Here is a 12,940-nt window from a genome sequence, read left to right as displayed (position 1 = left end):
GTATGATTGCGGGATTGGGTGGGAAGACCCATTATAGATACACATTTCAGTTGTGGGATGTCGTTTCCATGTATGGAGGGTATAGTCCCTTCCGCCATGTTCAAATCCCCACTTCCGGTATGCTGAGGTCCAATGAAGCCGGGCAATCTCCATAATACACGGGTCCCAACTTCCAGTCACGGCTTGGTCATATGATTGGGCTGCTTTTGACACATGTTATGACGCACTATGCTGCGGTTTTCTATTGGCGGCTGTGGGAGAATGCATGAAGGCGGGACTTCCGCTTTTTGGGTATTTAAACCAGTTCATTGGTAATATGACTCCACCTTGAAAAAGACGTCAGTGAATGTCGAAACATGTTGAAGTTGTCAGGGGAGACCTAGGTAACCAGAAGAAAGAAATACTTTTTCATCAGACGTAAGAGAACACATGGGTTCCATTTGCTCCTGCACTGTTATTACTTAAGAGAGCCTCCCATGGTGCAATAAATACAATTTAATGTGCCAAACAGACATAAAAACAGTTCAAATCTGAAATGCTTTATCCACTTCACATGCACAGCTCAACAAATGTTGAGATAAAAACCACTTTCCACTATATTCAGTTCATCAAAAGGATAGAAGTAATTTCCAGTTTGTCCACAAGATGGCAGTCTTGCTTAGTACATGCATTCCACATATTCTATATACAAAAGATGAAAAGGTACCGGATGGGATCCCGACTGTTAAAACAACGACAGACGGGTTCCTGACAGCCACTGGTTATTCTCCCTCGTGGGGGTCCACAACCCCCACGAGGGAGAATAGAATAGGTGGCGAGTGTACTGAGCCACCGTGCCCGCAGTGTGGCGAGCGCAGTGAGCCTGCATGAGGCTTTGTTGCACTCGTCATGCTGTCTGAGTCCGACCAGTCGGGATTTGAAACTGCTGGCATCCCGAATGTAAAGGTGCCCATTCACGTTTATGAGTTGGGCCCTTTTCACCTGATTTCGACAGTATCTGGCTGAGAAATTGGGGGAAAGTGGCCTAACCTCCGATTCCGATCTGATGTGTGTGGTACATTGGATATGATCTGGAGAAGTGCTGCACATAAGAGTTACCGGATCTGGCAGGATCCAGCAGCAATTGCTTAGAGATCGCATACGACACTTCATATGCTAAAGAACCGCATACAATGTATCGTATGCAGTCTAGCTGGTGGGTTTTGGGGTAAAGGGGACATATATCACAATAGTGAGTGACAGGTGCGAGTGCAGAAAACAAAGCCCCATACACACTAGGCCATATTGTTAACATCGCTCAGAAAGGGGCTTCTGAGCCATATCGTCTAGTGTGGACACTCAATATTGTTAACGATGCCGCTCCCACAAGTCGTTAACGATGAGTGACATCTGCTGAACATGCAAGGTTCCCGGACAAACAATGTGGTTTAATCCTTTCTGAATGCTCCACAAATCTGTAGACCTGACAAACGGCCAGCGAGAACATGCACGGGTATAGAGCGTACACATTGGACGAGTTACACGATTTGTCGTTCAGAAACCCATCGGTAGTGTCCACATAGTTTAAAACATCGCCTGTGTTCACAGTTTTAGAGGGGAGTCTGTGAAAAGGCATTTGACCTTGATTGATAGGAACTTACTAACTTTCACTTCATGTTCTGGAAAAAAAAACAATTAGTATAATGTGATGTTTGTTAGTACGGCTATTTGATAAACATTGGTAAGTTTGATTACTGGGTTGTATGAGTGCTAACATTGTAAAACTCCAGGTCATACGTACAGTACGCTAAAAGCTCAATATTATTTGGTAACCCGCGTCATCAAGCGGTTCTACTGCATGTTCCACAAACTGGAGTAGTGTCCACAGAGTGTATGACTGTGGATTAATACTAAACCGAGCAACATTATACTACGTGGTTATTACAAATAAACCAAAAGGTAGAACAGCAGTTATTGCTAAATATATGATAAAAGATTTCTGTGAATCCAGTCACATTAACATAAACTATTGGAATGAATAATCTATATAAGGCTCACATGCAGGGCTGGAGGTAGGAGTCAAGCTTCCACTAGGCACAATATTTTTGGCAGCTTGGCTCAGCTGTCCCCATCATGCACACCCATTCTATATACAGCAGCCAATAGGCTGTGTGTGCATAGTATATCCAATGGGAGGCAGTGGCTCAGCTCAGACTGAGCCAGTGAGCCTCCAGGATCGTGATTCGTTCATGTCGGCGGCAGCGGCACCACTCGTCGCTCGCCACTGCCCGGTCAGCCATACATATAATAAAAGAGTCAGGGACTCAGACTGACAGTAACTGCCCGTATTAGGTGCCACTATTAAACCTGTGCATCAGGGGCCTAGTGACAAATCCGGCCCTGCTCCCCTGTAGATTCGATGGGGATATAAAGGTCTATGATATAATTGGAATAACGGATTACAAAAATAACAGTTGTATTACAGCTGGCTGTTTTTTAGAAGTGTAGGAGATGGAGATTAGGAAAGAGAATAGAGGGGGGGGGGAGGCTGGAAGACTTGAGAAGATTGTATTATAAGATTCAGATGCCAATAAAATGGTGATTATGAAATCTCCATTCTAAAAGAGATTGAATGAAGCACTCACTGGTAGCGGGCAGTTCTCCCTTCCCTGCCTCACCTGGAGTTCAAATGGTAAATCTGCACATAACAAAATGTTCTAATCAGTAATAGACCATGGGTAGGGTTACACAAGTAACCTCGTTCATGGCGGCTGCGAGGAACTGCCCCTGCGATTCATTTGGCGCGCTGCATATTCCCACCCGCACTCCATGAGTTTACTTTGGAGCGAGTGCAACTAGTTATAGTTCAGCGTACTAAGTCACACCTGCCACAAATATGGTCATGCCGCAGCCGCAACGATCATGGCTACATCGGTAGCGGTGTATTAGGTACTTGAACCATAATGTAATTGTAAGAGAAAGATCATGGGTCATTTATGTCTTTTATGTTTCAGTTAGGTTTACTTGAGGGAAGCTCCATGGCCTTCTGGGGTGTGGTCCCGACAGTCATTAGCCTGACGTTGGAATCCCGACTGGCCGGACTCAGACAGCGGGACGAGCGCAACAAAGCCACTCGCTACGCTCGCCACCTATTCTATTCTTCCTCTATGGGGGTCGTGGACCCCCACGAGGGAGAATATCCGGTGGCCGTCGGACCCCGAGTGTCGGAGTTTTGACTGTCGGGATCCCAAAGTCGGGGTAATGACTGTTGGGAAACTGTCCGGCACCCGGCCTCTTGCTCAGTTCGAGATCTGCACTATTAGTGCATACAAAACCCCCAGGGACAAAGTGCAATGCATTCTACGTATGTGTTCCACAATTATGAACCTTCTGAGTCTCGCCAATGAGTACTCCGTCCCAGGAGCTGACGATTTTGTCCCAGTGCTGGTGTTTGTACTTATTAAGGTAAGGGTCAGGGATGAAACGTGAGCTGCTAATGGGTGTGGGCCGACTGAACTAATATCTCTATACGTTACCACTACTACTATTTTACCGTCCATTATGGCGGTGGGTTATGGAACCTGTCAGCATGTGGGACATTGTAGGTGCGGAGAACATAAATCTGCATTTCCGAAATACAGAATGACAAACTGGAGCGCCCATGGTGGCGGAATTGTAACCATAGCTTAATAATAATAATAATAATAATAATAATAATCATCATATGCTAAGCAATGATCTGGAAATGATTTGATCCACTCCAAGACTTGTCTGCTTACTTATATTTTTTCTTCCCCATATCTTTTGTAATGTCATTTCTCTCTCTCCTTTTCCAGGCCAATCCACCCTTCCTCCTGTCTATGTCCGTGCAATATATCAATAATTTCTATTCCAACCGACTAACCGGAGAGGAGTCCTATTGGTGGATGCAGTTCACTGCAGCAGTAGAGTTTATTAAAACCATTGACGAGCGCAAGTAAAAGTCCTCGCCAGGCTGTTAAGCAGGAAGTGACGGCTGACTGCCAGCAGAGGGCAGCAGAGACCTTCTCCTTGTATCAGAACTGTACAGAGAGATGCTGATCTAACGTTTCTGTTACATGAGCTGAAGGTGTCCCTCTTTTCAGAGAGAAAACAAAAAAAAAAATGGGGTTATATTAATTTACTTGGTACTTGTGTAGTTTCACGGCGCCAGTATGGCGCCGTGCTACTTCCGGGTTCTACGCTCGCCACAAACTATGTTAAAAAAGTAACTTAACTCCATGCCAACATGGATAGTTCATACCTCCACTATCCATGTTGGCATGGAGTTGATTTTAAATAGCGTGGCGAGCATAGCGAGCCACCGAGCCCGCAGCGTGGGCGCCGTGAAACTACATGCTGCATCATTTTAAATGAACAAAAAGTTACATTTTATTTTATTATTTATTAACAGTTTCTTATGTAGTGCATCAGGTTTTGTTGCGCTTTACAATTAGAGATAGGGATAAAACAAACTGGGTAGTTACAGTCAGTCAGATGCGGTAGGAGGGCCCTGCTCGCAAGCTTACTATCTATAAGGAAATAGGTGTTGATACACAAGTATAGGTGTTATCTAGGCTGAATGATATGGTGACCCAGCAACGTAAGCCAGGGGTCAGGAGGAAAATAAGAGAGCAAATGAGTGATCATGTTTGTACTGTACAGTAAGGATGTAATTGGATAGGAATGATATCTGAAGGTAATGTGGGCAGTTTTGGAATGTGATAAGCTGCCTGAAGAGGTGAGTTTTTTAAGGGAACGCTTGAAGCTTGGAGACTGGGGGAGAATCTTACTGAGCGTGGGAGGGCAATCAAGACTGGGAGGCATACAGTAGATCTAGAGTACAAAGAGGTCGGGTTTGGAGATATTTTTGAGATAAGCAGAGATGTACATTGGTGTAGTTTGCTTCATGTCCCTGTTCCGGACGGAGGCAGGTCCCCCCCTGGTACCTGGGCAGCAGGGATTAATGCAGCGCCGCAAGCGGGGTCCCTGCGGCGGATGGGAAGTCAGCAGCGGGGTCCCTGCAGCAGATGTCAACTAGTAGCGCTTACTAGTTCCCATCTGCCGCCGGGACCCCCTGCCCGCCCCGCGCTGCCCAACCCCGCTGCCTGCCACCTTCCACCGCCGCAGTGCCGATGTGGGGGCCCTGGAATGTGTGGGGGCCCCGGGGCGACCGCCCCTGTCACCCAGTGGATAATCCGGCACTGTAATGCAAAAAAAATATATTTTCAACTATTTTTAGATTATATAAAAAGTAAATGACCATCTCAGGGATTGCTCGTTAGTCTAATAATGTTATTTCTAGGAGTTAATGTCAATAACTCAATCAAAGTTCCCCGGAGCTCACGAATGGATGCTAATCGGTACTTGTTTCCTAGAACGGCACCCACTAAGCAATATGCTTTGTGGGCTATTCTGCGTAGGGAAATTGCATCGCATGGGCCATTTTAGTGCCGTGCGATTTTATCATGTATTTTATTCACTGCATGTGTGCCCCAGGGCATCGCATCGCACCTCCCTCAAAATCGCATGCGATCGCATGCGATTTTATAGGGTGTGCGATGCCATTACATTAGGTATACAATAATGATTGTATGTCCTAAAAAATAGGTTTTACGCACCCCCCCCCCCAATATCCACGCCACCCTGGCAATGTTCCCTCTAATTTTACGAAGGCTGTGTGCGGCAAAAGATTTTGGCTGTGCAACTTTGGAAGGAAATTTCAATTTTTGTGCGTCACTTTTATATAACTGGAAAATGACGTTCAGCATTTGTGTTAACTTTACTTCAAAATGATATTAAACATTTGAACATTCAAAACACAGCACACAATGCATTTAATGGGTGAAACACACATTAATTGAGTCCAGAACTGCAAAAATGGACCACTGCTGCTTTGTGCGCTCTGTTGTAATGTCTGTGCGCACACTCGTCAAGTTGTGTGCGCGCGCACGCGCGCACAGCTTAGAGGGAACACTGCCCTGAAGTATGGTGAGCACAGCGAGCCCCAAGAGGGGCGGCGGTACGCGACCTCCGACTTTTTCATACCCCCACTATCCACGTCGGCGTGGAGTTAATTTTATATAGTGTAGCAAGCGCAGCGAGCCACCGAGCCCGAAGCCACACTATATAAAATCAGCTCCATGCCGACGTGGATAGTGGGGGTATGAAAAAGTCGAAAGAACGCGTTCTGCCGCCCCGCCCGGAGCTCGTTGCGCTCGCCACGCTTCGGGGTGGCGTGGATACTGGGGGGTGCGTAAAACCTATTTTTAGGACATACAATCATATCATTGTATAGCTAATTTAATGGCATCGCACACCCTATAAAATCGCATACGATCGCATGCGATTTTGCGGGAGGTGCGATGCGATATAGTACAAACAGCATTGAAAAAATGACATTAAAAAATCGCATCGCATGCCGCTATAATGGCCCATGCAATGCGATGCGATGCGATTTCCCTACGGTGCCGTACGTAGAAAATCTGGGCGCCGTGCTAGGAAACAAGTACCTGCTAATCTGCTCCTTTTGTTGTTATGAGGGTAAGTCCTACTGTACATATATGCTGAGTGTTGGTCTGTGGGACTGTGTTTGGGGCGCTGGGCTCTTTGGGCTGCTGTTGCTGGGCTGCTCCATGGCATCATATCGTACACTTTCAATCACCCCTTTAGTTTGTTTAATATATATGTAGCACCCTTTACATTTATTATTACTTCTTACCTAGGTAAGTCCTATCACATATAATTTCCCCTATCCCTTTTACTATCACTTTAATTTCACACTAATGTGATGCCATGGGGTGGTTCTGCTGGGCTGGCCTGGGGGGCCCTGTGCCCTGGACCTGTCCCAGAGTAGTGTTAGGGACTTGTCCTATTTAGGTAACCTGGATGCGGTGGACAAGCCCATACTAATGGCCATTACTATGCTAATAACCTCAAATGCAATATAGCAAGATATTAAAAGGTCTAGCATATATATTTAGTGTGCACCTGCAAACTCCTCCTCCTGCTTGCTGCACTACAAGTCTCAGCAGGTAGCACCTCATATGTCCAGGGTGTGCAGTTTAGGGCCCCTCCCCCTGGGGACTGCAACAGTACAGCTGCCAGTATTGGGGTCATTCCTAATTGCAGGTGACCGTTGGCACGGGCCCCCACAGTACTAGTTAAGGAAATGGAGATGTTTTTTATTATTATTAGATTGAAATTCTTGTTGAAAGAAGAATATTTTAAATTGAACAATGTTCAATTAGTTAATAACATAACAATAACATTATTGTATTACACTGCGGTATTCGTCTAGACAACACTGTCGTCTTTATGTAGTCTTTGGATACGTTGGCGTGTACGCATTGCTTTGGTACACTTCAGTGTAAGGCCTTTGACATTAAATATCCAGGAATTTCTCTGGCTATATGTTTGTCCACTGGGCCTGATTCAGGGATGAGTGTTACTAAGAATAATCCGTAAATAATACACATACATCTGTTCTAGTTACTAAACTGGATTTGTAAGGGTTAAGCCAAAGAGCAAAAAAAAAAAAAAAACATTCTATTAACATGGTTCATTTTTCTCCCCTTCAGAAATAAAAAAGTCAATCTAGCTGTTATGATCGCCGAATATGGGGCAGGCACTGACCCCCCCGAGCAGGCAATGCCACACCTCTATTCCCAGGGACGCCCATAAAACACTGGATGTTCCCCTGCTCCAGCCACCTGTCCACCCCCTTTGGAGCCAACGGTCCAACGAGTGTGAAACTCGCCGAAGGCATTGCCTCATGAGGTTTGATCTTGCTCAAACATGCTCAAACCCCCCACCATCGAAAATGGGACCGAATTCGGACCCTTACGAACGGGCTTAGTACCATAACATGGAGAACCAAAGATTGCTTCAAGAAGAAAGGATTTTATTTTCCTTTGTCAACAAATATTGTGTTACTTTTCCATTCCGAAATCAAGGTTTAGCGTACAACGCTGCGACGGGTCTCGGAGACGTTTCATCCTTCACCAGGAGCAGATCTTCCATTGTCACTCTCACAACCTTCAACAAGACAAAAACAAATACACGTGAGTGAGTGTAAAATAAAATCTGCAGGTTGTGTTACTGTGCGTATATTTATTTCCTGCTACTTTCACATCTGCTATACAATAGTGTAGCAATATACTGTATTATCTATTGTATAGGTAATTGTACATTCTCTAGTTATTTTCAAACAGGAACTGTAAATTTGGGATCCCGGGAATCCCCAATGCAGGATTACCTGTGTCCGATGGGTGCAGTCGTTTTCTAGAGGAGGAAGAGACTAAGGTGGCGCCTTATAGTGGTGTCATTTTATATAAAATAGTATAAAATATAAAAGCCACAATGGACCCACAGGGAGTACTCATACCGAATACTTCCTCTGCTGTGGGCTTCATCACCACATGTTAGCGCCTCAACCCTTCCACATGTATATTACACACAAAGAAATACAGTAATTCTTATCTTTTTAGGCTCCAATTGATAGTGCAACGTTCCTTATTCAAATCTCTCCAATTTGTATCATGCGAATGAGAGATATAAAAAAAACCATCATAGCGCAAACAGATTTATTCACATACAATGCACAATGTTCTAAAAAGAAATCCTCATACACAGGATTTCACAATTACTATAAAAGATGGAGAACTATAATCAAAGAGTTCTCATAAAAGCAGGTTAATGGAAAGACATCCACTTCAAATGCATCACATAAAGGAAAGGTAAAGTCAATCGCAAATTACCGGATGGTATGGAGAATCAGTGGGCCACTGAGTTCTCAAATAGGCAGTGTGCGCGACTCTGCGCTAGTCCTGGACCTCTGCAGCTGGTCACCGGGCAACGTAACTTTCTCCTTATTTCTGCACCTGGGGTGGGTTCCTTCCGATTCTCCTTCAAGGGCCGACGCGTTTCGACCACGTCCGTGGTCTTTTTCAAGGCTTTTAAAAGGTTCAGTCTTTTGCTCCAGACGGCGATATTTAAAGTCCGTGGGTTTAATCACTCCTCCAATGAGGAAGACAGCATTGTCCGCGTCATTGCGCTTGACGCGATGACGTTTTTGGCGGTCACGTGACCCGCTCCTGCTGGTCCTTCCGCACATAGGTGTAATATAGCTGTGCCGCGTATGGGCAGATTTTCCCTTAAGTAAGATGGCGGAAGCCATGTTTCCTGTCCCCCGTAAGTTGGATTACAAACAAGATCTATAACGTGACGCCCGCATGATCTGGGTCACGTGATCGCCACATTCTATCAACACCATTCTACAGGGTACTTTTCTTTAGTTGCCTTGGCAACCCTTTATTTATCGTTCCCAAACTCTTTAGTTCTATAAATCAAATATAGAAAAAATACATAAGTTAAAATACATAAAAGTAATTCATATATAGATAAAATACACTCTAAAATATGTGCAAAGAGAGAGATAGAGATCCAATTCTCTGAATTTAAAGTGACAGGTGCATCATATATAAAAGGAAGAGAGGAGGGGAAAGAAATCATAAAAACCACTTTAACTCGAAATCCGAGTTTAAGCCACCAGGTATCAGTGTTCCATATTCATATATTAGTTGCATTTCTTTTTGTTGCTAATAATGATACAGTGTCTTTATGTCTCATATGATTTTTGATGAGTTTAATCCCAGCAAAACTTTTAATCGAGTTAGTGGAACAATTATGTTTTGTTTTAAAGTGGTGGGATAATGCATGGGTTTCCACACCCTTTTTTTATGTTCCGTAGGTGTTCCCCCAGCCTTATCTTCAAAGGTCTGGAGGTTCTACCTATGTATACTAATTCACATGTGCATTTAATCATATACACTATGTTGCTGGTATGGCAAGTTATAAACTCCTGGATAGTGGCTTCCTTCCCGTTGATGGTCACTTTTTCTATTTTGCTAGCACCTTCCCCTTTTATTCCTCGACACCCTATACATACCCCACACCTGTGGAAACCTTTCGTTCTCACATATCCTTCCCGTTGTTTAGGGATAAGTGCGCTATTTACTAGGTTGTCCTTAAGGTTAGGGGCTTTTCTGTATATAAAGGCAGGGTTTTCTGGTAATACTGATTTGAGTATTGGGTCCTTTTTCAGGATTTTCCAATGCTTACGAAATGATTTTTCCATCTCTCTATGTTGTATATTATATCCTGAGATGAATGCCCACTCATATCTACTGTTACTAGATCTTTCCTCAGGTTTTTTTGTTAACAACATCTGTCTATCAGTGTCCCCAACCTGTACGGCTGCTTTCTCTATGAGGCCTTTTTGATATCCACAATCAGAGAATTTTTTTGTGAGACCCTGTGCTTGTTCTTTATATGTGGCATCACTTGTACAGTTACGTTTGATCCTTTTTAGCTGGCCGCTTGGAATAGAATTAAGCCAGTTGGAGTGACGGCAGCTGTCATAATTGATGTAAGTACCAGAGTCCGTAGGTTTATAGAATGTTTTGGTGCATAACTTATCATTCTCTGGAAAAATCATCAAATCCAGAAAGTCTACACTTGTGGTGCTGATATTGAAAGAAAATTCAATATTCCAGGTGTTCTCATTCAAGGAAGTGCAGAAAGCATCCAAAGATGTTCTATCTCCATGCCAAATAAATAGCACGTCATCTATGTATCTCTTCCAGGTCACCAGGCTCGCCCCATGCCTCTCTTTTGGCCAAATATATTCGAGCTCCCAGTTGCCCATGAATATATTGGCATAGCTAGGGGCGAACCTGGTGCCCATCGCAGTGCCATTCTGTTTTAAATAGAAGGTACCATTAAAAAGAAAGTAGTTGTTAGATAAAATGAATAACACCCCTTCCTTAATAAGTTCCTTCGCTTGTTGGTCTATATTACTTTTTTCCAAGAAGTCTGCAACTGCTTGTACACCTCTTTTGTGCTCAATAATAGTGTATAAAGACTTCACATCTGCAGTCACGAGAAACATTCCCTCCTCCCACTGGACCGTGGGTAGGAACCTAAGAACGTCTCCCGTGTCCTGCAGATGCGAGTCATTCAATAACACTAGAGGTTTCAAAAAATGGTCAATAAACTCGGACAAATTAGCAGTGACCGAGTTTATTCCCGCCACAATGGGACGTCCCGGTGGATTTTTCGGGTCCTTATGTACCTTTGGCAATAAGTAGATCACTGGGATAGTGATCTCTGTCCGTATCAGGAACTTCTCTTCGTTCTCTCCCAGTGTGCCATTGGATACATATTTTTTCACTAGATTTTCCTATTCTTTTAAAATCTAATTTGAAGGGTCAGCCTTTAATTTTTTGTATGTCATGGGATCGTCAAGGTGAGTGTTTACTGCCGTCTCGTACCATTGACGGTCCATCAACACCACCCCCCCACCTTTATCGGTGGGTTTTATAACTAGGTCTGAATTCTTTTTCAGACCGTCTAGGGCTTTTCTTTCATTATAGTTTAAATTATGTTTGATTTTTTCTGATTTTATCTCCTTCAAATCATCTTGGACCAGTGAACTGAAGCTATCTATGAAGCTCCCCTTAATATGTGAAGGAAAGAAGACTGACCTCGGCTTAAATGATGTAAGAGGTGGTTCTTCTTCAATGACTTCTGTATTGTTTTCCTTCATCAGAAAAAACTTTTTTATACATAGTTTCCTAATGTATTTATTGATGTCTACAAATGTGGAAAATTTATTTACTGGGATGGATGGGGCATATTTAAGGCCTCTCCTGAGTACTTTCTCCTCATAGACATTTAGTTCATATGAGCTAATATTAAAGATTTTTACAGAGATCACTATCCCAGTGATCTACTTATTGCCAAAGGTACATAAGGACCCGAAAAATCCACCGGGATGTCCCATTGTGGCGGGAATAAACTCGATCACTGCTAATTTGTCCGAGTTTATTGACCATTTTTTGAAACCTCTAGTGTTATTGAATGACTCGCATCTGCAGGACACGGGAGACGTTCTTAGGTTCCTACCCACGGTCCAGTGGGAGGAGGGAATGTTTCTCGTGACTGCAGATGTGAAGTCTTTATACACTATTATTAAGCACAAAAGAGGTGTACAAGCAGTTGCAGACTTCTTGGAAAAAAGTGATATAGACCAACAAGCGAAGGAACTTATTAAGGAAGGGGTGTTATTCATTTTATCTAACAACTACTTTCTTTTTAATGGTACCTTCTATTTACAACAGAATGGCACTGCGATGGGCACCAGGTTCGCCCCTAGCTATGCCAATATATTCATGGGCAACTGGGAGCTCGAATATATTTGGCCAAAAGAGAGGCATGGGGCGAGCCTGGTGACCTGGAAGAGATACATAGATGACGTGCTATTTATTTGGCATGGAGATAGAACATCTTTGGATGCTTTTTGCACTTCCTTGAATGAGAACACCTGGAATATTGAATTTTCTTTCAATATCAGCACCACAAGTGTAGACTTTCTGGATTTGACGATTTTTCCAGAGAATGATAAGTTATGCACCAAAACATTCTATAAACCTACGGACTCTGGTACTTACATCAATTATGACAGCTGCCATCACTCCAACTGGCTTAATTCTATTCCAAGCGGCCAGCTAAAAAGGATCAAACGTAACTGTACAAGTGATGCCACATATAAAGAACAAGCAGAGGGTCTCACAAAAAAATTCTCTGAGAGAAAGCAGCCGTACAGGTTGGGGACACTGATAGACAGATGTTGTTAACAAAAAAACCTGAGGAAAGATCTAGTAACAGTAGATATGAGTGGGCATTCATCTCAGGATATAATATACAACATAGAGAGATGGAAAAATCATTTCGTAAGCATTGGAAAATCCTGAAAAAGGACCCAATACTCAAATCAGTATTACCAGAAACCCTGCCTTTATATACAGAAAAGCCCCTAACCTTAAGGACAACCTAGTAAATAGCGCACTTATCCCTAAACAACGGGAAGGATATGTGAGAA

At 43.5% G+C, this 12,940-nt stretch overlaps 1 protein-coding gene across 4 annotated transcripts in view; it reads right to left on the bottom strand.

Moving 5' to 3' along the window:
• Window positions 1-7,883: 7,883 nt before the first annotated feature.
• The window catches only part of LOC146036487 (uncharacterized), a 45,823-nt gene continuing 40,766 nt past the window's right edge, over window positions 7,884-12,940 (bottom strand). For all 4 annotated transcript variants that reach the window (XR_014460823.1, XR_014460824.1, XM_083160476.1 and 1 more), the window contains one exon: window positions 7,884-8,034. Coding sequence is in view for 2 of the 4 variants with exons in the window: in XM_083160476.1 (XP_083016602.1) it covers window positions 7,948-8,034 (87 nt within the window). In the remaining 2 variants the exon portion in view is untranslated. The remainder of the gene's footprint in view (window positions 8,035-12,940) is intronic.

The sequence above is a fragment of the Crinia signifera genome, chromosome 9 (genome assembly GCF_055691185.1).
Source record: "Crinia signifera chromosome 9, ASM5569118v1, whole genome shotgun sequence".
In the NCBI taxonomy this organism is placed as follows: domain Eukaryota; kingdom Metazoa; phylum Chordata; class Amphibia; order Anura; family Myobatrachidae; genus Crinia; species Crinia signifera.
Note: the sequence above shows the minus strand (reverse complement) of the source record. Positions and strands in the feature narration are given on the sequence as shown.